Source organism: Candoia aspera, chromosome 4 (assembly GCF_035149785.1).
Source record: "Candoia aspera isolate rCanAsp1 chromosome 4, rCanAsp1.hap2, whole genome shotgun sequence".
NCBI classification, from domain to species: Eukaryota; Metazoa; Chordata; class Lepidosauria; order Squamata; family Boidae; genus Candoia; species Candoia aspera.
In genome coordinates this window covers 6,387,437-6,413,432 of record NC_086156.1, presented here as the reverse complement: position 1 = coordinate 6,413,432, position 25,996 = coordinate 6,387,437, and the positions used below count along the sequence as shown (strand labels likewise).

General features: G+C 45.6%; 1 protein-coding gene across 1 annotated transcript in view; it reads left to right on the top strand.

Annotated features, from left to right (window-relative positions):
- The first annotated feature begins 4,969 nt into the window (after positions 1–4,969).
- ACVR2B (activin A receptor type 2B) overlaps positions 4,970–25,996 on the top strand; it is a 117,336-nt gene continuing 96,309 nt past the window's right edge. Inside the window, exon 1 of the mRNA XM_063303336.1 lies at positions 4,970–5,991. Within this exon, the coding sequence (XP_063159406.1) occupies positions 5,940–5,991 (52 nt within the window). The 5' untranslated portion in view covers positions 4,970–5,939. The remainder of the gene's footprint in view (positions 5,992–25,996) is intronic.

Here is a 25,996-nt window from a genome sequence, read left to right as displayed (position 1 = left end):
TGAAGCCTGATGCACAACTGCCTGTTAAGTACAGATAATCCTTTGCACTGGCGCAGGGTGGGGGAAGGTGAAGGCAGGCAAAAAAACAAAAGAAAGCAGCCTTTTGGGCAACTGGCTAGAAAGCAAAAAAAACTTGTCAGACTGGTTTTCCTCAGCTTGGCTGGCAGCTCAAGAGTTATGATATACAATCTTTAGGTCCTCTGATTTAGATCTCTGAATTTCTCCTCATGAAACTCAGTTTTTGTCTCTTACGAAAAGAGGCTCAGTACAGCCCCCCCCCCACACACCTTCCCCGTATTCAGTTTTTCATTTATAAAAGCATAACTTTCCAGAGTGTGGAAGGACAAACAGAACTCTGTGAAAAACCAGATCTGCCACAGGGGCCATATAAAAATATTTAATTACAAGGCCCAATAATGTTTGCTTGGCATTATTTCTCATTTGAGTGAGCAAATCTTGTTAGCTGTCCCAGGAATGGAAAACAGGAACTGTGAAACATAATTTGAGAGGTGAAGTGGGTATGAGGGAGAATGCAGGAGGTGGTGGGTCTGTTTGATAATAAATGGGGTTTAATATTTTAACTATGGTAGTAGCTGCAGAGCTGAAGAAAATGCATTAATTGCTGGAGAGAGAGAGAGAGAGAGAGAAAATAGAGATACCATGGACCAGCCCTTCTCCACCTTTTGACCCTGGAGGAACCCTTGAAATATTTTCCAAGCCTCGGGGAATCCCCGCACATTCAGGCTCAAATATAAGCCAAAAGTTACAAAATCATATTCGTCTCATATGTAGGCCTGTCTATATGCACTAACAGCGTTCTTAAACTGAAAATAAATAATGAAACTTACCTCTTTAATGTGAAGTTGCCCAAATTTGAAATAATTTTTAAATAAATCGTGATCTCCCAGGGAACCCCTAGTGACCTCTCATGGAACCCGAGGGTGCCAAGGGGCCCTGGTGGAGAAACCCTGCTTCAAAAGATTCCTTTACTTGCATTCCAGCAATCAGGTGGGCAGGACCCCCAGCTTTCCTCGCTGCTCATACCCTGCCTCTTCTAATAAACTTTAATTGTCATTGTGTTTCATTTTGTCATGGAGAGAGGAGTTTGGAGTTTGAGCACAGTCAGGACCTAGATTGCGCCAAACTCCTCTCTCCATGACAAAATGAAACATAACGACAATTAAAATTGATCAGAACTCCTTGGCAGCATTTTGGGCCACCCAATTTTATGCCACCCTGTGTACCTATAAATTAGCTGTTGTCATTTCCTGTAAACAATACAATTGGGTAATTTAGGAACAGTGTTGAACTTAATATCCTTCTTATTTAAAACTGATGGTTTCCAACTGGATTACTCTGACTGGCATTGGCTCCAACCCAGTGTTCCGTTGTGCAACTGGTTCAGACATTCAGCTATGATAGTAGCCATTGGGATGCATGCTCAAGGAAAGTACAACTCATTCACTCATAAAGTCTCCTTCCAGTCAAGCTTGATGCTTGGTGACTCTAGGGGTGGTTCCATGTAGCTTTCTTGGCAAATGTTCGGAAGGGGCATGCCATTGTTTTCTTTCAGGATGTGGATTTCTTTACTCCCTGGATTAGCTACACCCCTGGTACTCCCTGATGTTTCCTATTGAAGTCCTACACAACTTAGTTGCTGTTTGTATCTCAACAATAATGTTTCTCCCCTTTTTTCAATCTCCGCCTAAGAGCATTGCTTAAGTTCCAAGACCCAACTTGGGTCTCCCGTCAAATCTTTCCAACAACCACACTAGCTTTCTCCCAAATGTTTGGCCTAGTGGTTAAGGTGCTGGGCTAGAATCCAGGAGACTGTGAGTTCTAGTCCTGTTTTAGGCATAAAAGCCAGCTGGGTGACCCTGGGCCAGTCCTTCCCTCTCTGCCCAACTCACCTCACAGGGTTGTTGTAGGGAAAACAGAAGGCAGGAGTATTAGGGAATACTCCTAAGTGAATTATTAGGAGTATTTGCCGCATTGAATTATATGTAAAAAAGGCAGGATAAAAAAATCAAATTATTAATAACAATCTAGTAATAATAGCTTTGTATTTCCTTATTTCCACCTTCTTCAGAGGGTAGGTATTATCTCCCTCTTTAACATCCTTGTGTCTTGACTTTGTCACATGTTGCACAGATGTAGGTATGGGGGGGGGGGGAGAGAGCCTTTCTGCCCCACTTAGAGAATTCCACCCCTTAGGAAATGGGTTAATGTCTTTTTATAATCCTTTATGAGTGCTTTCTTTCTTTTCCTAAGTAAACATTCGTTCTTCATGGATAATCACTGCAGGATCTCATTAAGAAAATCTTTTAAACAGACATTAATTAGCTTTTTTCTTTCCTTTCTCAAGTCAGATGAGAAATAGAAATAAACTTGGCTGGATTATTTTGAAGGTTAGAATAGTTACATTATTCCAGTGGATCTGATGGGTCTGCCTGCCTGCATCTGCAGAAGCACCATTTTCTCTCTTCACTAGGAAAGAGCCTGGAGAACTCAGGCTGCATTTTTTTTTTCATGGTGGGGAGCTTGAAATGCTGCATCCAAAGAGAAAATATCACCTTTTTTTTTTGGCATCCTGGCTACAAATATGTTGTAAGAAGTGAGAACAGAGCAACCTTTTCATAGGAGATTGTTGAGGAAAGGGCATGCAGCCGAAAATATTCCTCAGGTAGGTGTGAGACCCTTCTAAACACTTCTCTGGGACCATGGTAGTAGTAGATGGGACTTGATTACACATGCAGTCTCCATAAAGGTATGTCTATGCCAGTGTTTCTCAACCTTGGCAACTTTAAGATGTGTGGGCTTCAATTCCCAGAATTCCCCAGCCAGCTATGTTGGCTGGGGAATTCTGCGAGTTGAAGTCCACACATCTCAAAGTTGCTAAGGTTGAGTAAGCCTGGTCGAGGCTCTTCCCTATTTACAATTATTCCACTTACATAGCTTCTAAGTATGAAATCGTTCAGGTGTCTTCAAAAACCTTGAGAATTTTTGGCACATTCTTCCAGATAAGAATGTACATGTATGCTTAGAGATAAGAATATTTTCCCCAAACTTCCCCCAACATGGGTGAGCAATGTGTAACCTTCAGATGTTGCTTAAGTTCATCTCATGGCATCTTTCACTACTGGCTATGTTGGCTGGACTATTTCCCCACAGTGGATGGCTAGCCATATATGAGAGTTAGATGCTCTATTGACATACCTAGTGAGGATCAGACTTCAAAATTTGATTTGTATCTGGGAGGGAAGAACCAAATATTGGCAAGAACCAGCCACCATGGCACAAAATAACTCTTTAGAGAACTCTGCCTCATGTACAATGTTACAGAAATTTATGCTGCAAAAAGTTACAAGGGATCAGAAGAAGGAGCACCCCAAATTTAGGCCAGGGGAGTCAGACATGAGGTCTACAACATCTGGCTCAGGATATATTGCCAGTGTCAGGCCACACCAAGAACATTCAGGGGCAAAGAATAATAGGCATCCCCTTTTCCTCCAGCTTTGAAAACCAAAAAGGAAAAAATGTCCCCAATTTGTCTCCTGCTGAAGGAGGAACGATCCATCTCTTAGACTTCCTTACTTGTTCCCCATCTCCTGCTTTCCCCAATATTAATTCAAGAGATTGTGTATACTTTGGTACCCCTGTAGCAGCTATTAATGAACACAATGCTTTGAACATAACCACCACGTGTTGACAATCAGACTCTGATTTCAGTTTGAAAATAGCATGGGAAAAAGCAAACTTTCTATAGCACTGACCCTGAATGGAGCTCCCCATGGCCATTCTCCCTTGACTAACAACGTCACTAACTACCACAATTCAGAACAGAGGGCAACAAATGGTCAAGTCTTCTCCAAGCTGAGCTTGCCCATTACAACGGCACATCCAGGCAGTTCTCTTCGCAACATTATGGAGTGGTCTGCTGTTGCCTTCTTCAAGGATTTTTTTCCTTGCCTCTCTGGCCCTTGGATTTCCTTATGGTCTCCTGACCAAGAACGTAAATGAGTGTCTCTCTGCTTAGCTTTTGCCCAGTCCACCACCTATTTCCAAGATGCCTTTATTAAGTGAAACCAAAAGGCAGGCACATTTCCAGCTCACCAGAACTCAGGGCAGATCATCCAAGGCTTTCCCCTGAGCAGAAATCAGGACAGCTCACAAGCCTGCACATTCTTTTCAGGTCATGTGGCTTGTATTAATAATGGCTCAGCTCTGGCCCATAATTTCCCCTCCTATCCGAGGACTAATACAGGTTTCACACAATCCTGGTTCGTTGGAATCAGCAGCCAAGCCCTCCCAAAGGTGACCAGCCCGAGAAACCCTTTGCCCAGCATCCCCGCTCCATCCGAAGTGGGGACGCCCACTCAGGCGCGACGAAGGTGATACTCCGGAGAGCGGGGTGCACACGTACGTGGAGAGGCTCAAGGGCCACAGAGGTCTCAATCCGAAGCCCTCCAGCACCACTCTAGGGATTCACGGGGGAGCAAATCCCCCTCCACTTCGCAGGACTTCCTTCCGGGCTGAAAGGCAGAGGACCGCCCTGCGTTACGTCGTTGGAACCTCGGCTCGCCTCCAACTGGGCACACGTGTGCGCGCAGCCACACGTGCGGGCTCCTCAGAGAGGCGCCCACCCCCGGGGGGCAAAGGCTGGCTGGCATCCGCCAAACGCTCGGACGCCGCGGCGCGCGCACGGGCGCGCTACCTGCCGGCAGCCCCTCCTCCCTTACCAAGCCCTGCCCTCGCGGGCACCCTGACGAGCAGCTGCCCGCCCCAGTCATCTGCCGCGCATCCTTCCGTGGTCCCGCCTCCCTGCTTTCGCCCCCTCTTTCGCATCGAACATCCGGGCTCCTTTCTCTCCCCTCAACACCGCACCTCACCCTCCGCTCCCCTCAGAAGCGGGGGAGGGGGCGTGGGCTCGGGAGCGCGCGGGGGGGGGGACGGCTCGGGCGCGCGCGCGCCCGCTTGTTCATGGCAACTGCAGCCTCAGCCTCTCCTCCCGCTCGGAGCGGCAAGCGCGCTGCCCGCCCGTTCCCCGAGCGCCCGAGCCGGCGAGCGATGCCTCAGAGCGGAGCCCGCTACCGCGCTCCGCCTGTCCCCTGCAGCAGCGCCCTCGCCACCGCTTCTCCCGGCCCGAGCAGCGGCGGCGGCGGCGGCGAAGGAGGAGGAGGAGGAGGAGGAGGTGGCCGAAGCCGCGGCAGTGGCTCTCGCTCCGTCTCGATCAGCCCCGCCGCCGGCAGCCGCCGCGCCTCGCTCGGCGCTGCCTGCTCCGGAGACCCCCGGGCTTCTCGAGGCAAAGTTTATTCTCCTGCTGGTCGCGGCCGCCTCCCGGTCTGGACTTCGGCGCGCGCGCGCGCGAGGGAGATTTAATTTAATTGGGGGAGGGGGCGGATAATTCTGGTGAGGGGGCTGCGCCGCGCCTCCTCCTCCGCCTCGGCTTTTCCTCTGCCCTCCCCCTCCTGCTGCTGCCGCCGCGGCTGCTGAAGAAGGAGAAAAAGCAGAAGAGGATCGCTTTGGGGAGGGGGTCGCTCGCTGAGGGCTTCCTCGCCTCTCTGCCAGCGGCGCCCGGCAGATCCGGCGAGGAAACTCTCGGATCCCCTTCGGATCGACGCATCTCCGCGCACGGGAGAGGCAGCCCCGCGCCCCGGAACCGGACGGTCGCCGATCCACCTGTCCTGAGGATTTAAAACAGCGACGTACATTTTCGCCCTCCTGTTCCCCGACTTGGATTGCTTACCGACAACCGGGAAGGATTTGAATCCTCCGCTTGATCGCTATTGAAAAAGAGGGAGCCTGTTTTTTAAAGTATTTTTTTTTCCCCAGTCCCCTCCTTCTATCCTCCCCTCCGGTGGCCCGTTCGTTTCCCCTCCCGACCCCTCCTCGTACCGGGGGGTGGGGAAGAAACAGAAGCCACGGGGAGAAAAGGGACAATGAGGATTTCGTGGCTAACTTTCGCCTTCCTTTGGGGGAGCTTCTGCACACGTAAGTAACGAGAAAAGTTTGCGGTGGGCGCCCCCTCCTTTGTTGAAAAGAAAAAGGGGTCTGTGATCTGGGCCTTATAATAATGATAATATTTGCATTATTAATAATAATACAGCCCAGAAGGGTCGCCACGTTCAACCCGCTGGGCAAGCAGCCCTGCGGGGGAAATATCCCAAGAGTGAATGGGTGAGATTTGTTGTTAGTGGGAGGGCGAAAGAACAAAACAAGCCCACTTTCGCGTCGCGGGAGCCGCTGGGGGCAATCGTGGCTTCTCGCCTCTGCTTCCCTGGCGTTGCCGCGTGGTTTGATCGCGAATTTAAACGAAAGGGGTGTGTTTGTGCGCGCGCGCGTCCCGTCGGATAGGATCCGAAAGGCCGGCGCGGTTCAGGGAGCGTGGGGCTGCTGCTCCGGGGGCGTGCGCCGAAGAAACAAAGCTGAGTCGGGGCGGAGAGGAGAGGAGCGCGCGGCTCGGCTTTCCCTTCGCCTCGCGTGCTCCGGCTTTGCACCCTGGCGAAAGATAATCTCATTTTCCCTCAAGCACACGCGCAGGGCGCGCGAGGCCTGGGGACTCTGCTCCCCGTCCCCGGCCGGGCGATGCTTGGCTTTGAGGGGTGAACGCGGGTCTTTGGAAGCAGCCTCCGAGTTCCCCCCCCCCGCTTCTCCTCCTCCTCCTCCTCCTCTTCCAAGTTCCCTTGGGATTGCTTTATGCGCGTGGTTCCTCCATCTCTCCCCCCACCTCCCTCTTATAAAAGATACACTTGATGTGAAATGGCTATCGGAAATCGTGCCGGCGTGAACCGCGCCGCCGAATCCTACCCAGCGCTGTAGGGCGATTTTACCTCGTTTGGGGAGCGCCCTTTTTACCGAGATGCTCCAGATTCCTATCGGGCCGGGATCTTTGCGATCCGCCTCGTTCATTGGCGTGGCTTAGCCGGCGGATGAACGGGTCGGAGCGCTCGTTTAAAACCGGGCTCCCAACGCTGCGGGTGGAGAAGTTGCTGGTCGACGCTGGAGGAGGGCGGTTGAGTCTTTCTCCCCCCCCCCCCGGAGGTCTCCCAACTTTCGCTCGAGTCGGCAGAGCTTCCTCGAGGTTGGCGGGTGGGGAAGCGAGCGCGTTGCCGGAGAAGTTGCAAATGTAAACAAGCGGGCGAGGGAGTTGCCCTTGGCTTGCCAGGCCCTGCTCCAAAGTGACTTTCCCGAAGGAATTTTACGCCGTGCTGTCTTGCAGGCTGATTTAAAAAAAAAACGAAGCTCGGGTGCCGGGCCCGGGGAGGGGGGACAGCATCGTTTTACATCTGTGCCAGCCTGAACAGTGTCTGGCTTTTAATTTGTGGGGGGGTCCCCCTTAGAAGACGAAGGTCTCGATTTACAAAGGAAGGGGCGCGGGGAGGGGAGGGGAGGGGCGCGTGCATTGTGAGAGCGGAGCAAAGGCGTGTTTTCCAGCCCCGAGCGGCAACTTTTGTGCCAGACCCTCTCCCTTGTTATGGAAATGTTGCCTTATTGTCCCACCGCATTGATCCCGCTGTAAATCTGCTTTTCTCTTCCCGCCCCAGCCTGGAGGAGGAGGAGGTGACGGCGGGGCGGGAGGCGGCGTGTTGCGCCTTTCCTTCTTTTCTTTCGCTCTGCGAGCCTCCACCAGCGCCGGGAGGCGAGCGTTGGTGGGGAGTGGGGGCTCGCTAGCCTGCTTTTGTTGTGCGCTCGTCCTCCCCCTCCCTGTTTGGATGACTTTAGGAGATGGGGAGGGGTCTGCGAAAGGGGGAGAGAGATTTCAGCCTTCGGGGCATTGGAGAAACGTAGAGCGCGGCGGCGGCGGCGGCTGCCGGCTTGGCCGAAAAAACGCGGCGCGCGCAACACGCCGATCTCGTGGCCGCGGGATAACAACAACAGGGGGCGCTGACGTCACCGGCGGGGGCGGGACGGGGCTCGGAGCCTGGAGAGCGGTCGCCGAGCGTTCGCGCGGCTGCCCCCCGCCCCGAAGGCAGCCTCCCGGGGCTTACCCGGGGAAAGGAAAGGGACCCCTTGCGTTGGGCGAGTGCGGCGCGGCTGCAGTTCTGCTCCGCTGCCTCGCTTCGGTTCTGGGCGATAAGTTGTCCCACGCCAGCCGTTGCTCGGCCCGAACGCTGCCCGAGCATCTTGCTGCAAGGTGCTGCTTGGTATCTTCTTTTTACGGGGCAGCCTCTGTCACGAAGGGGCCCGAGCGCCCTTCTTCCGCCCTGGCATTGCCCCGCAAAGGCTCCCCAAAGCCGCGAGAGAGCCGGGGGGAACGAACCCCTGTCCTCTCGGGCTGTTCTGGGCAGCGCTGGATGCGTGTTCTCCCCTGTCCCCTTTAACCGTTTCCTGCCTTGCTCTGCGTCCGCGGGGCTTGCAGATTTGATTTCGAGCGGGCCTCGAAATCCTGGCAGGGGTTAAAGCCGGCGAAGTGGCTGCTTCGCTGGATTTTCTTTGTTCAAGGTACCCATTATACATTCACTGTCACTGCCTCCTCGCCGGTTTTGTGCTGTAAACAAAGCTTGCTCCATTTGCCTTCTCTCTCTCCCCGTCTCCGCCCCCCCCCTTTCAATCCAGCTTAAAGGTGCAAAGGGAAGGTGTTTGCAATTTTTACTTGGTGCGTGCTAGTGGTCAAAAGACCCGAGGCATTTGTCGAACTGAGCTGTGGATCTTTCCGAAAAATTCTGCCTGTGTGGAAAGCCCATTCCTACCATCTAGAGATTTCTGGAAAGACCAGAATAGGTTGGAGCAACAATATTAGATGTGTGCCTGCGTGCTTGCGGTATTGAAATTCTGCGTGCCTGTAGTCACCAGCTGCTCCCCTTTTTGGAAACAGGATTTATACGAAGGAGCTATTTTTAGATCATATCCTCTTTCTCTCTCCTGTGTGATTTTTCTCTTAAAAATATAGTTTTTTTATCTTCCGTGCTGGCTTGCTTGAGCAGAAGCCCCATTTATTCATTAGTGGTTCTTACTGCTCTCTAAAACAGAACCAGTGTTTTTATGTGGAATCCTGCTTACATTTATATGCATGCTGGAATCAAAGGTTACCGTTTAGAAATAACAACGGATTGCTTGTGAGGCTTTCACTGGCTTTCTAAAAATGTGATTCTGAAAATTTAAATGAAGAAGATGTGAATGGTGGGACCCCCCCCCCCCCGGGATCGGCAGCTGTGTTGAGGAATGAGTAAACAGTTGACCCTGGCTGCCTTTTTAAAGGTTTTTAATGAAGCTTAAATTCCTGTAGCTGTCTAGAAATACTTAGTTGGAAAGCTACAACTAAAGGGTTGAAGCCGTGTTTGCATATGCATGATGACCTCAGTTCTGTGTGTGTATTGCATATGGATAATTGGCAACACTAGTAACTTGAGTAACCCAGTAGTGAAACAGAAGCAGACTGTTGTGTTTCTTTGAAAGCAGAACAAAAAGCAAAGCATGGTTGGGTACTTTGATTTCCTTTTTTGAGCATATGAAGGTTTGTTCATGGCCATAATGTGTCCCTCTCTATGGTTTTGTTTGCAAATTATCCTGTAGTCCAAGTGTTCAGAAACTGTTCGTTTTCCCCTTGCCTTGAAGAGAAAGTTGTCTTACAGGAACAGCAATTCCTTGTGGAAAATAGCGAAAGTTGGGCTTCAGATGGATGCACATGGCTTTCTTAAAAAGCAATCAGTTGAATTCCAAACAGATAAGTCCACACTTTTCCACAGCCATTCATTTATCCTCTTGTGGTTGAGACCAGCTTCATTAGCTTGCTAATTAAACACAATGAAGTGTTGTGCCAAGGTTAATGGTGCCGGTCTTTAAAAACACAAAACTCTTGAACCACTGTCCAAGATCCTATTAACAAAAATCTATGGTTAGATATAGATTATGCCACTCTAAATATCAGGACCCTTGACGATTTGCAGTACTTACTTTAAAGGAAATTTATGCACATGTAACAAGTCCTAAACCTGCTTACTAAAGAGAAATCCACATGGAATTTGAAGTGAGGAAAAAATGTAAATCATTGTACTGTGGCTTAGGCTTAGAACAACTTTCACAATTTTGATTTAGAACAATTCTAGAATAATGAGAGCCAGCTTGTAGTGGTGAAGGCAACGGGCTAGAAACCAGGAGAGGGAGAGTTCTAGTCCCACCTCAGGCATGAAAGCCGGCTGGGTGACCTTGGGCCAGTCCCTCTCTCTCAGCCCAAGAGCCAATCAGGCAGGGTAGGAGAGTTCTAGCCCCGCCCTAGGCATGAAAGCTGGTAGGTGACTTTGGGCCAGTCCCTCTGTCTCAGCCCAACCCACCTCACAGGGTTGCTGTTGTGGGGAAAATAGGAGGAAGGAGTATTAGATATGTTCGCCGCTTGAGTTATTTATAAAAATAATAAAGGCGGGATAGAAAATAAAATAACAACTGCCCCCTTAGCTTCTCCTGATGTAAAGGTCTACAGGCCCATAATTCTGAACAGATTGGGGATGATGGGCATTGTGTTGAGCTGGAGAAGCTCCCTGTTCTCCATCAGCTGTCACAAGTTGTTGGTATGGCCCTGAACGAAATTAGCAGTTCAAAAAGACCCAGAGAAATTAAACAGAGGGCAGGTTTTGAATTTGATTGATAAATAGAATCTCCATGTTAAAATAGAAGAATGAATCTCTGAACGCTAGATGTGGGCAGCTAGTTTGACACTGTAGCAAGCAAACAGAAGTGCCTCTATTTCATCTTAGAGGTTTGGTATTTGAGTTATCTTTTAATATATAGCCACGGTCAATTATGGTTTGCACAACAGGGAAATTAATTGGGGAGGAGCTGACTGTAGACCTGCAAGCTAAGAATGAAGTGGAAAGCCACTGAAGTGAGGTGGTTAGTGGCTTCAGTTAATGGTCAAGAGCAAGGCAGGTCCTTTATGAGAATGTGCAGTATTGACCTATTGTAAATCCTAATTCTTGCCTACTTACTCTCTTTCTTAAAGTGGAGGAAAAGCGTGGGAAATTTATATTGGTAGTTGCATGCTGACAGATGGGTTTTCCAATAAAATTGAAATGCTTGGCCACATACTGAATTGATAATTTTTTATTGCTATATTATATTTAAATCCTATTGCATTACATTTAGATCTCTATCTCATTTTATCCAAAAGGCTGGAGCATAGTAGCAGAATAATACATGCAAGCACACATGCACACACACACAAGCCAAGCTCTTTCTGCTGCAGAAGAGAATGCTTTAAAAAATGTTGCAGGGAGTTTTATAATGTAGCTGTGGCCATGTATACTTAGAAGTGTATCGCACCGAATTCAGTCAAGAACACTCCCATGTAATTAGCTGAAGAATTTACAGTTTAGCTGTTCTACCTTTCCATTAGTACCGTTTGTCCAAGCTGGACTTCCGCATCAGCATATCAGCTAATTTATAATGAGAATCCCGGGATACATTTAACGCTGAGCAAAGGGTTTAGTCCAAAGAGCCAAAACTGCCATCCTCAATGCTGTGTCCTTTGGACTGCATCAGAACGACATCTTCTGAAATCCAAGGCAGCTGTAGCAGATGGATCACACTGTCAAAGCAAAAGTAATAAAGCGATCTATCTATGGATTCTTCCTGTGTTCCAGTTGAAGAACTAATTTATGGCAAATGTTTGAATCAACCAGGTTATGACTTCACCGAAAAGTCTCAGGGGCTCTATTTCCTCTACCATATCCACTAAAGGCCAATAACAAAGACAGCAGATTTTAGATTCCTGTCATCACCTCCAAATCTGCTTAAGCAACAGTTGTCTGATATATACTAAGGGCCATTCTGTTACATTTTTGGCACATTTGTATAAAACACTTTGCCCTATTTTTAAGAACAGGAGGTGTGCTTGAGAAACATGTTGAATGTGTATGTATAAATGAAAATTTTTGTGCTAAGTATGATGGTGATTATATGCCATCAAGTCAGTGTTGACTCTTAGCGACCACATAGATAGACTTTCTCTAGGACTATCCATCTCCAGCCTGGTCCTTCAGGTCTTCCATTTGGGCACCCGTCTCTGCTGTAACTGAGTCTATCCACCTTGCTGCTGGTCATCCTCTTCTTTCCTTCTGTCTTCCCCAGTGTAATAGACTTCTCGAGAGAGCTAGGGCTTTGCACAATGTGCCCAAAACATAATGAAAGCCCAACTTTCACTTCCATAGCATGTTACAAGGCCTTCATACTTCCTTGCCAAGTTCTAAACTGCAGCGTATTTCTTGACTCCTACAGTCTATCCTGAAAGGCAGGAGCTATCCACCACTTAAGTACCTTCATTTGTGTTGAGTTGGTAATAATTGTAACATTTGGAATTTGAGATTGGCCCCAACCTTATTGACCTTCCAGAAGGCCCTTAAAACTTGATTCTGTCATCAGGTCTGGGGCTCTCATGGAAGTGTTGAGCTTGTTAAATGGTTGTATTGTGTATAAGCTCAGAATGCATTCTCCCATGTTTTTGTGTGTGTGTGTGTGTTTATAGTTTTGTTTTAATGGTGTTTTAATGGTTTTGTTTTTAATTATTTTTATTGTTTGTTCTTTGTTCTTTTAACTCACAGAGTCCTAAGTGTGAGAGGGGCGGCTGTATAAATTTAATAAACAAAAATGAATTTAGGCCCAGCTTAACTATCATGTGACTCACTGTGAGGGGTACCATATGTGTTGAAAATTAGAATTTTGTGGAATTCCGGGTCACACACATTTCCCCATGGATGCTGGATTTTAACAAATCATGATTGCTTAACCAAGATTAGAATATTGGGAGTTGCTCATGCAAGATCAATGCAGGTAAAAAGGGCCAAGGCTTTGATCACGTGGTTAAGGCTGCCATTTTCACTGTTTTGAACCCCCCTCCCCCCCCAGCAGTGGATATCTGTATATTCATTGGATTGCATGTTTCCTTCCACAGCCTCTCTTCTGGTGCAACTGTTGCTTGCTTTCTTTAACATTGAACTAGGATTTATGGTGGGAATAATTTGGAAGTAACAAGCCAGTTTTGGAGGCTTGCTCAGTGTTTTTTTCCAATTCAATTCAAGTGTAGTATATTTGTAGGGTTTGTGCAAATACAGGCCTAAAAAACGTAAACTTGGTCAAAGGCGAAGCCGTTTGCTAGACTCAGAGGGTTTAATGAAATGTATTCAAGGAAGCCCTTTGATCTTTTGGCTTACAGATCTCCAGAAGCCACTCTTCTGAGCATTGTCAAAAATTTGCACACTAATTTGTCCTTGTGAAGTGGTTTTTGATTGGGAAGCCTGCTTCAAAGTATGTGATTGTATCACTCATTTAGCTGAATGTAATTCTTGTTTTACGTTCTTGGTCAGCTGCAAAGGGAAGTGCGTGCCAGAGAGAATAATTTCTGAAGATGTTGCAATACTTTCTTTCGGAATGTTCTCCCCTACCTCTGGCCTTTATAACAAAATCCTGTTGAGAGAGTTGGGAACAATGCAACTGCTTTTTAATTCTTTCATCACTTCGACCACCTCTATCTAATGCTGGAACCGGGTGTCTCTTGCACATCCTGCTTTGATTTTTCCACATCAAAAAAACGTCATGCAAGGTTGATGGTGGGTTTTTTATACTTTTGCACGCTTTGTACTAATTACAATATTGGGTTTGGTTTCTTCATGGCTGTCTCATATCAAGATGCAGAATTGGTCCATTTTCCAAGTTGGACCAGTCGTGACCAACAGTGTTCACATAATATATTAGGTAACAAGGGGGCATGAAGTTCCTGTTTACTTCCTCATACGTTGTGTTTTACTCAAGGTTTCAGAATGGTTGCACAGACTCTGGCATCATCTTGGACTGCTTTAACCTGGGTCTGTACCTTCGCACTGCATGTATTCTTGGAATTTTCCCTTAAAATCCTTCTATTTTTTACACAAACCCGGAGTTGCAGCTAGATCCTTCAGGCTTCCCCACTGTGGAGTTGTGGTCTACTCCATGTTGTTCAAAGTCCTCGAATTCATCATACGAACACAAGGGAGCTTGTGAACATATGATCCAAGAATCTGAGATTTGGGCCTAGCTACAAACTCTACTGAGAACAGTAGTTTTCATAATCCAGTGACAGTCCATTTCAACCTAGTTTATTTGGAAACAAGCCACGCCTTGTTTCATGAACTGGCTTGGCATCAAGGCGCCATTAGAAAAATGGCGACATGATTTAGTGTTGCATTGGAAAACGTCCAGTATCTTTATATGTTGATCGGGCAAGGAAAACCTTTGTTTCTGTCCAACATATTCATAGCCCTCATGCGTAGATATAGAATTAATACTCAGTTGAAACAACCTATGACAGCTGCAGCTTGTTGGAAGAAATAAACTCAGTATTTAATGACAAGGACATGATGAGTGTCGATAAAAAAAAATCTGTTCTGGACAAATCTCATCTGTTTACATTCAAAATGTAATGTGAAATCTCGGCCTGAACTTGGAAAATTGCAAGTTGACTTCGGAGGATGGGGTTGAGAAGTGATTAGGGGCTACTGTGTGAATCCATCAGCCACCCAACCAGTTCATTCTATCAGGGCTGTGCAGAGATCTGGATTTGAAGAGAAAAATGTGATTCGGACCATGCATGGGTATGCACATACCACCTGTCAGGAACATCTTAATGAAGTCCCTCTTTTTCCTAGAGAGGACACAGCTGCTTTAAAAGGTTCCCAACAGGTGAGAGACATGCCTGCCCACATTGCATCTGAATCCCATATTGCCCTTCAAAATTGGATCCCTGCGCTGACCTACTTGTTGCAAAGTTGATCCTGCTGTATCTTGGGAGTAAAGTTGTACCTGTGTTTATCCTCAAGCACCTTAAGCTCTGCTGTCCTGGTGCATTTGATTTTTAATAAGTCACTTTTCCTTTTGTGTTTTCCCCAACTTTGAGGATGAAGTGTAAGGGGGCTATTTGTTTAAAAGATTTATATGGCCACCCATGTTATACACAGTAACCCTGGGCAGCTCAAAGCAACAACAATAAAACACTTAGAGAGAAAACAAGAATGCTAACATCAAAGCTACACTTCCGTGGCTCCTAAAGATAACACGTCTGCATACTTTTGGTGGGCTCCAGCTTCACCCTAGCCCAGTCCTTGGGGGAAGACTCAGCTAGCTCTTCACGGCCTTTCAGATGGCTAAAAGGAGAGAGAGGGGCCTGCTGGGGTGGGTGGGGGAGGTCCACAGGGCAGGGGCAGCTAGGGAAAGGCACACCACCAAAGTTGTGTTGCCAGATGACAATATTTAAAGGAAGGGAGCTGGACCTGGAGTTATAGCCCGGTCCGTTGGAGAGTAGCTTATTACGCCATTTCAGACAACACTAACATAAATGAATAACAGGGCTATTTTAAGATATTCCCAATAACGAGTTTCACAGACTCCCATCTTTTTTTATGTCCATGCGGTGACCCTTTAGTGACAAATGGCAGAGAGAAAGAGAAAGAATTGCAAACATATGCAGGCTGTTTCTGCAAGGAAATGCTACCAGTGGATCCTGTAATAACATCCAGATTTGTTATGAGCTGTAATCCTATATAATGGCTGCTGCTGCTGTTGCTGCTGCTAGAGGTAAAGGCTGAGTATGGTTGAAATCCTGATCCATTTAGGTCAGGCTGCTGCAATTTGTGAATGAACTCAATATATATCAATTAGTGGAAACTCATTATCTGCTCTGCATCTTGTTTCCGCAAGACAGTGAATCTGTCGAGATCGGATGAGCACGGTGGTGAATGATGGGTTCCGATTCTGTACACGTTACGTCTACAAGCAAGTCCCTCTCATATGTTTCTGCCTAAGCAGATGGTCGCTTCACAAGAATGTCTTCTGATTGCATCCACGTTCCTGTGTTTTTTAAAGAAAAAAATATCTGTAGGACTTAAATTATATTTGCAGTGTTGTTTCCCCTTTTATTCTGTGCTATTAGTCAGTCAGGTTCTGTGCTGAGATACTGTAGAGATGGAAAGGATCAGCTAGTTCAACTTTTTGCGGTGGGCAAGAAAACCAATTACGCCATTTATGAGAGGTGGTTGTCCAGCCTCTTAAAATAGCTGCTAAATGTCTAGAAAGCTGTCTTAACCCATGGGTAGAGAAACCCTTGGCGACCAGAGGCGTTTTGGAAGTTGTGAGGTGATAGAACCCACATCACGCCTGTGGATGGGGCCGCAGTGTTGGGTTTTGGACAGCAGGCCTGTAAAAACAGGTAACCCATTTTCATGAAGGAAGTTGAAATTAAATGATATAGATGAAGGGCAACAGAAAGGTTTAAAAGCCCATGGACCTCTGGGGCTGCCCTTGATCTATTATAGTCTTGTTGATTTGGCTATCTGGAAGTTGTGATCCTAACTCACCTGGAAAGACACTAAATCCTGGGGTGAAAATTGACTAGCAGTTATTTTTAACTAGAAATGTGGCTGAACCTAGTTTGGTTACGTACATGCAAAGCATGACTTCTGGCCAAGGAGCTGTATGACCATGTTGTCTGTGGCACAGACATTATTTATTAATGGCGTTATTTTCTCTAATGTTCCAGGATAATGATGAAGGGAAGAATGGTGGGTGGGTGGTGGGTTTGGTATCCTTCTGTAAAGTAATGTTTATTCAGTCCCTGGCTTGACAGCGGTAGCACACTCTCCCACTGGGAGGGGGTGAGAATTGATTTGGTAGCTGTATGAAGCGCCTCCATTTGGACACCGTATTAATCCTTCCAGGCTGATACTATTTGCTCTAAATAGCAAATTTCCAAAGCTTTTTCTAGCTTTGTTCTCCAGAATCATTTAGCTAGGGGTTAGGACCTGGAGACCTTCTCCCAGTCATATCTTGTGTTTGCACCAGGTTTTATAGCTGTCTGTACTGTACCGGACCCTGGAAAATATATTGGCTGCATTGTGTTCAGATTATTACTAGATGCTGTTTCTGTAATTTTGTCTTTTGTTTCTCTTTTATATTTCTTTAACTTATCTAGGTTTTAATTGTTCATCAGTGGTCTGAGTGGTACATATGGAGCTAAAGGATGAGATATATGTGGTTATATCCATGCATAATGCTAAGGCAGAATTTTTAATCATGGTTGGTTGAACAAATGAGAATGGCCTGGTTTGCATATATTGCTAAGCCACAATGGGTGAGCTGCCAAGTAAAAAGAAAAGTCCCTTTATAGGCAATGAAAGAAGTGAATTTAGTAGTAGTTTATAGCGAATAATTGAGATCGCACATGACATAGCTCTGGAAAATTTTGTGCCCAGTGATGAAGATCAATTAAACTCTGGTTGATCATAAACATGGGCAGCTTTCACATCATGTGCTCATGTGCTTAATGGGAGTGATGCATTTTCTCATTTTTCCCTGAATGTTTAGCTAATGGGAAGGATTCAAACAGCATGATAAGATAACACAACAAAACGAGTGGCCAGGTTGAGCTTGCTGTGCAAAGCTAGCTGTTAATTCTGACTTGGTTGAACTGTGTGGTGAAGAAATATTAAATCCCTTTTTAATGAGGCTGAATGGGGCAGCAGTGGGCTGAAAGCTGCTTCTGCTGCTGGTCCTCAGTTTTACTTTTTGCCCTTAGTTCTGCTTGTTGCTGACATTTTTCTGATGACTCGGACAGTGAAGTGGAGAATGGATAATGTCAAGGCCCTTCTCCAGTCGAGAAACTAAATACTGCACAGCGTTATTAAAGTTGCAAAGCTGCCATGGGGCTGCTGCCAGAACAGGTTGCCCCTTCTGAATTTCCTGGAATTATATCCTCAAAGCATTTGCTCTATCTACCTTTTTTGTGCCTGTTTCCCCCCCCCCCTTTTGGGAGGGGGCAAGGGTAGAAAAACATATTTTAAAGATAAGTTGTAAAGATTGTTGAGGTGAACTGTTTTTTGTGTGTGGTCAAACTACTGTTTTCCAGGTATCCTGGGGTTGTACCTATAGATGTTCCTAGCCATTTACTGCAAATAATCTCAAAGGCTGGTGGGTATTCTGGCCTCCAACACCTGAATGGTGCCAGGTTGGCCAAGGCTGAGATTAAAGGAGGAGTGCCTGTTAAGAAGTGCTATAAGATGGAAGCTTTGAATGAGGCTATCAACATTAAGAGATGATGTCAGTGAATAAGAGACACAGACACATGCAGGTCTTTGTAAAGGACTAAGGTCCTTCAGGATTCCAGACTTCCGGTAGGAATATGGTGGACTGAGCGGCTGTGCCCATGAGCTCTGTGGGCAGAACTGGCATCATGGCAGTTTTTTCGGGCTCAGGCTGGCTTCTCCTGTAGCCCAAAGCGCTTTTCCGGATCAAGGAAAACACTTGGAATCCTCTGGATGGCAAGTTGCAGCCAGGAGACTGTGGACAGCGTGTACGATCAATGGGTAAGACTTCGCCGGGAGGCTGAGATTTCACCATTTTTGAGCCGTTCCGCAGCCCTTAAAGGGACATTAAGTCCATCCACCCCATTTCTAAAGTGCCCAGTTTATTGTTTTTTAAGTTTATATACCCTGAGAGAAGCTTTCTACAGTAAGAAGAAGCGGACTCTCTTGGTGCTTATTGTTATTTCTGGATTAAATTTTTAAAATCTTTTAAAGTTTTGGCTTCCCATTTAAAGATTAAGGATGGCTGAGAAATAATTACCTTCCTGCTATCATTTCTGTATTGAATTTGAAGGATCGAATATTTTCCTACACATTGGATTTGCCATTTAGAATCTTCAGCTTTGTGTTCACTTTCCCTGGGACCTGCTTGTTAGCACACTTTCTCTTGTGCCAATTTCATTCAGAAGTTTCCTGTTAACTCATTATCTCCTATCTGCAGGAGTTAAGTATCTAGGGGGTGCCATAATCTACTGCCTGAAACATGGAGGATTTCGAGGAGGCTTTTTCGGAGTTTTGTTGTGAGCCTGAGCAGACCTTTGAAGAGATCTTTTCAGATTACTGTCAGGTTATTCTGCAGAATATTTGGGACACTGGGGAGGAAATTATTTCTACAGTGTGTCATCTGGCTGAAGATGTTATGGAAGAAGATGAGGATTTTGACAAGGATGGAGATCTTTTTACTGAGAGCGAGACTGAAGTACTGCCAGACAAAGACTACATTTTGGTGCTGAAGGGGTTAAAGCGACAGTCTGAGCTGCAGATTATAAAGGGAGTTGTTTTTCTGAGGGATTGCTACTGCTTTCTGAGGAAATGTTATGGGAGGGAAGAGAATCTGCTTTGTGGGAATTTTTTTGCTGAGAGGTTTGAGTTTTTAAGGGGAGCAGTTGGGCTGTTTTATTTTTGCAAGAAAAATGCCTTGGGTGTAATAGGGAGATATATGAATGTTTTAGTATATTTTGAAGTGGGGTAAAAATTTAAGAATGTATGATTGGATTAATAATGAGGCTATTGTGATTTTATTTCTCTTTGATGAGTTGGATTAAGATTTACTGGATTTTTTTAAAGGTTTGTTTGATTTATGTATTTTATTTTTTCAAATTTTTATCACCGCCCATCTCCCCCAAAAGGGGGACTCTTTGATTTGTAAGATTTATAAGGTACCTATAAGGTATAATAAGAATTGCTTGGTTTTTAGGTTTAATAGGGTTAAGATTGCTGTAGTATTATCAAATAAAAGTAGATAATGTATATGTTTTTATAATTTTGATTTTTATTATAGTGGACAGAAATATATAGAATAGTGCTGGCAATGAAACAATTAAATAAATGTTCTATGGGGAAGGGAAGTTGTTTTAGAAATTTATTTTTATATATATATATATATGTATATATCTTTTTTTATATAAGGGGAATGAGCAATTGCATTGGTGATTTGTATATGTGCTAATGGAAGGATTTATAGAAAAAATGTGATCTTGGTTTGATATAGAGTAAGGGATTGATTATGGAAATTGCTGTATATTCTTGCTGTTGAAGGTCAGAAGTCGCCTCTGTATGTAATCTTTAAAATTCTTTTTTCTTGTGTTACACACTTTTTTAGTTTTTCTTTTTTTCTTTTTTTTTCTTTTTTGTAGTTTTTATCTTCGTTTCAAACTCAATAAAATTCTTTCAAAATGAAAAAAAAAAGGATTCCAGAACATGATTTGGAGCATGGTTGTTTTTTTGTGCATGTGTGTCGAATACCACGATGTAGAGTCAAATGTACTATTTTAAGAACAATACATTCATTCCAAAAAATCCCCATAAGAAGAAATGTCAGAATTAATGCCTTAACATGGATATGTTTCTCAAACTTATAGCTCACATTTTCCGTAAAGACTCAAGGAAGCATGTATGTTCTTCTCCTACCGCTCATCCTCACAACCACCAAAGTAGTTCAGTCTGAGTTAGTGATTATGCCAAGGCTGAAAAGATTTATGGACACAAAGGATGTGAATCAGGATTTGTCCGGTTATTGCTATTCTAAGTACAACGGCTCTGTTTGGAAAAGTAGGGTCACCCAATCTCAGAGCTGGAGATAATCCCACTGACCAAGGGGCTGGAGAACCTTTTTTTACAAGGAAAACATGTTTGCAAGGTGGCGGCTGAAGTGGAGGTAGATGACATCAAGAGGGCGCAGGATTATAACGCAGCCCCTGAAAACAAAGATGCGAACAAGCTAAGAGACCATCAGGTCTCTTCTTGGCACTGAAAAAACATTGGCCATGAGAACTGGTGAAGGCCAAAGAGATGGCATTTCCTGGATAGGTTGCTAAAATAAAAAAACTGCCATGCATGAAAAACCCACTCCTTTGTGACAAAGCCGTGATGATGTTACTTAGTTTGGTGATGACAAGTTTGGAAGAAGGAGAGGTAGCTTGGAGAACACCAGGATCCCAACGTTCCAACCTGGAGCTACATGTCCTCTTCACAATTCCCAGTGTTCTCTGTCAACCCAGCCTAACCACTAGATCTGGCGGGGTGGGCATGCTCTGGGTCCTCTTGTTGAAACAGTGTCTCCTGGCAGGGCCTTGGATGCATGCCTTCTTTGTCATGGTGTCTGCCTTATGGAACAGCCTCTCCCCTGAGATACAGCTTTTCCTGTTGGCCTTCAGGAAAGCAGTGAAGATCTGGCTTCCCCCTCCAGACGCTGGAGCCAGGACGTTAATAGAGCTGGCATGGTGTGGTTGATTGATGGATGTGAGTTTTATCGGGGCCTCAACACTGTTTTTCACTTAATTGGTTTTTTTTTAAGCAGGGTTCCTTCTGGTAGATGGGCAGCCATATAAATCTGTTTAATATAAATACCTCACTGGGTTGCTGTTGCAGGGATGAATAAAGAGAGATCCTTAGGTAAGACTATTTGAGCTCCCATTATAAAGACGAGGTATAATCTAATCATGTTGTTACAGAATGGAGGTGAATATATACATGGTCCAAAGTTAGTTGTGTATTTAAAATACCTGCTGTACACAGGGATGCTCACTATATCGCTTTACATCGATGTGGCAGGTGTGTTTGACTTTGGGACTTCGGCCTCCTTCTTGCTGTGATGCTACATCTTATATGTATGCCGTGAAATTGTTTTATAATGTGTTTTATATTGGAATTTTATTGTATATTTCTTGTTTTATATTGTGGACCGCCCAGAGTTCCTCCACTCGGAGGAGATGGGCGGTGATAAATTTGATAGATAGATAGATAGATAGATTAGATAGATTAGATAGATTAGATAGATTAGATAGATTAGATAGATTAGATAGATTAGATAGATTAGATATCCAGGATATGAGCTGGCTGTCTGATTGCCTAGGAGTTCCTAGGAGTTGTGCCTTCTCTCCAGGAACTTGAAATCGTTCCCATTATGGCTATGAGTCTACTTGTCTTTTCCTGAAAGGACAAGATGAAGATGGTAACTGATTCTTAACATCGGTTTACATCTGCTTGCTCTTAAAGAGATCTGCATGGAGAATGCAGGAGGGCTCAGAAATTACAGGTTTTCATATTTGCAGAGACTGAAAAATTAGCTTGTTTAGGGATCTTTTTTCCTAAAAAGAAAAAGCCAGGATCCATCAAGTTGCGGTTAATTTTAGGCACCAGAAAACCTTTCCCTTTAGCAAAATGTCAACCTATTGTGGAGTTGTGTTATCTTTCATACTGCAGATGGGGGGAGGGGGAGCCTCCCCCTTCCTGGCTCTTGGGATTATTTGTGGTGGGATAGAGAGTAAGGACAAAAATGTCTTTTCCCCCAACCATTGGTTCTTGTGGCCAGGACAACACATGTTCTCCAATCAGCATGCCGGTATTTTCGATCATTGGCACATCTGTTTGGCAGATTTCAGCAGTTAAAACTTAGGCCACAAATTACTGCAGGTGGTGGTAATATGCACAATCTCCTATAAAATCTTCCCCTTCTTTGGCCATTTTCCTCTTTGGTTAAAATGTTATCATAACAAATAAAAGACAGACAAGTGAAGGTGATTCCCGTTTGTTTGAAGGCTGTGGTCCTCTTTATTTAAGTCCCTTCTTTCTTCTTGTGGGACTCAACCCTTCCTTGCTCCCCGTCCTATTCAAGACTGCTTGGCTTCAGCGGGTTGCTACCACATATACACTCTGATCAGCCTAAGGTGTGGGAGAGGCCAACCTTTGGTGGAGTGGGAATGTAAGGTCTGCAGAGTGGGTCAGTGCATATGTGGGTGCAGTTGGGTTTGGTGGAGAGTTTTGGGTTTTTAACAGATGCATGCCCTTTGGGGGCACACAGGTAGTCCTCACTTAATGACCATTCATTTAGTGATGGTTCAATTTTACGATGGGGCTGAAAAAACCGACTTAGAACCGCTGCTCACGTCGCAACGTCCACGGCCAGGTGATCACAATTTGGGCCCTTGGCAACAGGTTTGCATTTATGGCCGTTGCAGCATCCCACGGTCCTGTGACTGCCATTTTCGACCTTCCCAGCTGGCTTCTGGCAAGCAAAGTCAGTGGGGAACCGTGTGATTCACTTAACGACTGCAGTGATTCACTTAATGGCCATTGCAAAAAGGTGAAATCAGGTCAGATTTGCTTAATGACTGCTTTGCTTAGCAACCAAATGTCTGGTCTCAATTGTGGTCATTAAGCGAGGATTACCTGTACCCTATATTAGTGTTTCTTGACCTTGGCTGCTTTAAACTGTGTGGACTTTAACTCCCTGAATTCCCCAGCCAGTGATGCTGGCTGGGGAATTCTGGGAATTGAAGTCCACACAGCTTAAAGTTGCCAAGGCTGAGAAACGCTGCCCTCTATAGTTTCCATCTACTTTCCAACTCACTGTGGCAAGAAACTCTGTTTTAGTAATCAGGGTGAGAAGAAAGCTGCAAAAATTGGATTATGCAATCTTGGAGATGCAGGTAGCCCATCTGTGTTCCTTCTGAGTAGCTAAATATAGGTTCACACTGTGACTTTGCTTTAGCAAAAACTCCGTATTCATTCACATACTGTAAATGTAGCTTCATGGAACTCTACTACTCTTCATATCATGGGAGAAAGACATGGAATCATCACTTACGATGCTTCTCCTGTTTGCCTTGGATTTTGTTGTTTATTCATTCAGTAGCTTCCTACTCTTTGTGACTTCATGGACCAGCCCACGCCAGAGCTTCCTGTCGGTCGCCAACACCCCCAGCTCCCCCAGGGACGAGTCCGTCACCTCTAGAATATCATCCATCCAACTTGCCCTTGGTCGGCCCCTCTTCCTTTTGCCTTCCACTCTCCCTAGCATCAGCATCTTCTCCAGGGTTTGCCTTGGATAGGGGCAGGGATTTGCTTCTGCGGCACCTTGGCCGCTGGCTGGGGAATTCTGGATGTTGAAGTCCACACGTCTTAAAGTTGCCGGGGTTGATAAAGACTGCCCTACACCACACTGGCTTTCTTTGGATTAATTGAGCAAGTGTTGGTATGAACACCACCACTAAGAAGGTCAGGAGCTACACTGGCAGCTCGAGCAACGACATCATTCGTGATCACATCTAAGCTGGCATTGAAGGAGTTAATCTATCCCAGAACCCTCCAAAGATTCCAAAACGGTTCTATGGCAAGTGATGTCAATGAGCAAGCAGGCATCATGAGGCATGCCATATTTCAAATACTTTTATTTATTTCAGTATAATCCTTGTCACACGGTCACCTCTAATGAATGAAAGCCATTTCTGCCATCCGCAAGGGAACAAAGAAGAAGCTGTGATCTGGCCAGATCGCCTTAATTAATGTTCCCTGTGGGCCCTTGTGCATGAGGAGTTTGCCTGTGACTGGGTAAATGGCTGCTACAGGTCCCCTCCCCTGTGTTCCCGTGCCATCTGGGTCCCAAGGAAGTCCACTGCAGCCAATTGTTAGGTGGAAAAGCTGGTTCTCTGAAGTTTAGGGAGAGGGTGGTAGCACTTGGCTGGCCTTAGAAGCTAAGCAGGATCAGGCATGAATAGTACTTGGATGGGAGACCACTAAGAAATCCGTAAGATTAGACAGGAAAATCAGAACAATACCCAAGAAGATAACAGTGGCGAACCTCTCCTGTACTGTAGCCAGAGAACTGCATGATCAGGACCACAAAATTATTAGTTCCCGGTTGCCTGACCAAGCTCCTGAATGGGGGCGGGGGTGGCGGGGTTGGGGGAGTGAATTTCTTACATTCCCAAGAACAGGAGATGCTGCTGAAAAGGAGTGAATTGGTGAAAGGTGTAAATGGCTGCGGACATTAGCGTGGATGCCTTTGAGATTACCTGCGCCAAGGATTTGGGGCCCTATTAAAATGAGCCCACCTGAGTTTCAGTCCTTCCTGTAACACCTAAACAGAGTGGCCTTCCTCCCCCTTGTCCAGTTTCCCCCTACCTATTCTTTCCTTCTCCCAATCCAGTTTCCCCTTCCCCATCCTCATCCAGTTCTATTTTCCTTTGGGCAGCCAGTTGGGGAAGAGGGTCAAAAAAGTCAAGATCCACCATGTGGTTGAAGCCCCGCCGCCTTTTTACACACGTCACATCTATAGAAAGAGGGTGGGGCTCTGATTGCACAGTGGCGACTACCATGCACACTTCTTTGGACGTCCCTCCCTCAGCTGATGCCCCCGTTTTTTGTCTTTCTAGCTGTTTCTGCTGGAAGGAGGAATGGAGGGTGCGTGTCTGTGTGTTTGTGAGACACTGGATGGTATATGTGGACGCAGGAACAACAGATTTTAGGAAAGTAGTTACTAATTTTAATGTATTGAGTTTGCCTTGGATCTCCTGTCTTTGGGAGGGTGGCTTTTCGGTGTACGTGCACACACACACGCACACACAAGCAAGTGTATCACATGCATGTGTCTATTGAGGGTGAGACTCTGGGATTCATATCAGCTGGAGGCGGCAAGCCTAGTTGGCCGACTGGGCATTGCCCAGGAGTGTGTTCTGTTTATAGCCTTTTCCCTGTCTAGTTTTCCTAAATTAAGGATTGTCCCTATTGGGTAAGTACACTAATACACTGGCCTTTCGCATTTCCATGGATGGTCTTGTACATTTCTATAGGTAGTCCTTGCTTAATGACCACAATTAGTACCAGCAATTCTGTCGCTAAGCGACATGGTAGTTAAGCAAGACATCACGTGACTGCAACTTGTGATTTCATTGCCAACTTCTCCATTGACTTGTCGAAAGCTGGCTGTGAAGCATGCAAATGTTGATCACGTGACTGCGGGGATGCTGCGGCAGTCATAAGTGTGAGGACCAGTCAAAAAGTTACTATTTCGGTGCCCTCGCAACTTTGAATGGTCACTAAACTGGGCAGTCATTAAATGAGGACTACCTGTATTGAATTTAGGGAGCATCACAATGACATTAATTACAAATCAGGACATACAACTAAGTTTATGCCAGAATCTATCTCAACACCCAGCATTTGAGAGACATGAAATATAGGTTCAGCATCCCTCTTGAACATTAAGAAATCAGGGTGAAACCTGGTGTGTTACTTTTTTAACCTTATTTTCAATGTCAAATGCCAACAGCTCAACAGCTTTATCCATCTTCGGATGTATGTGTTTGCCTGGGTCTACATCTTGATTAATAAACCACAGCCGGCTGATCTGTTTAACATACTAAACTATAAACCAGGGTTTACAAACCCTGAATTGT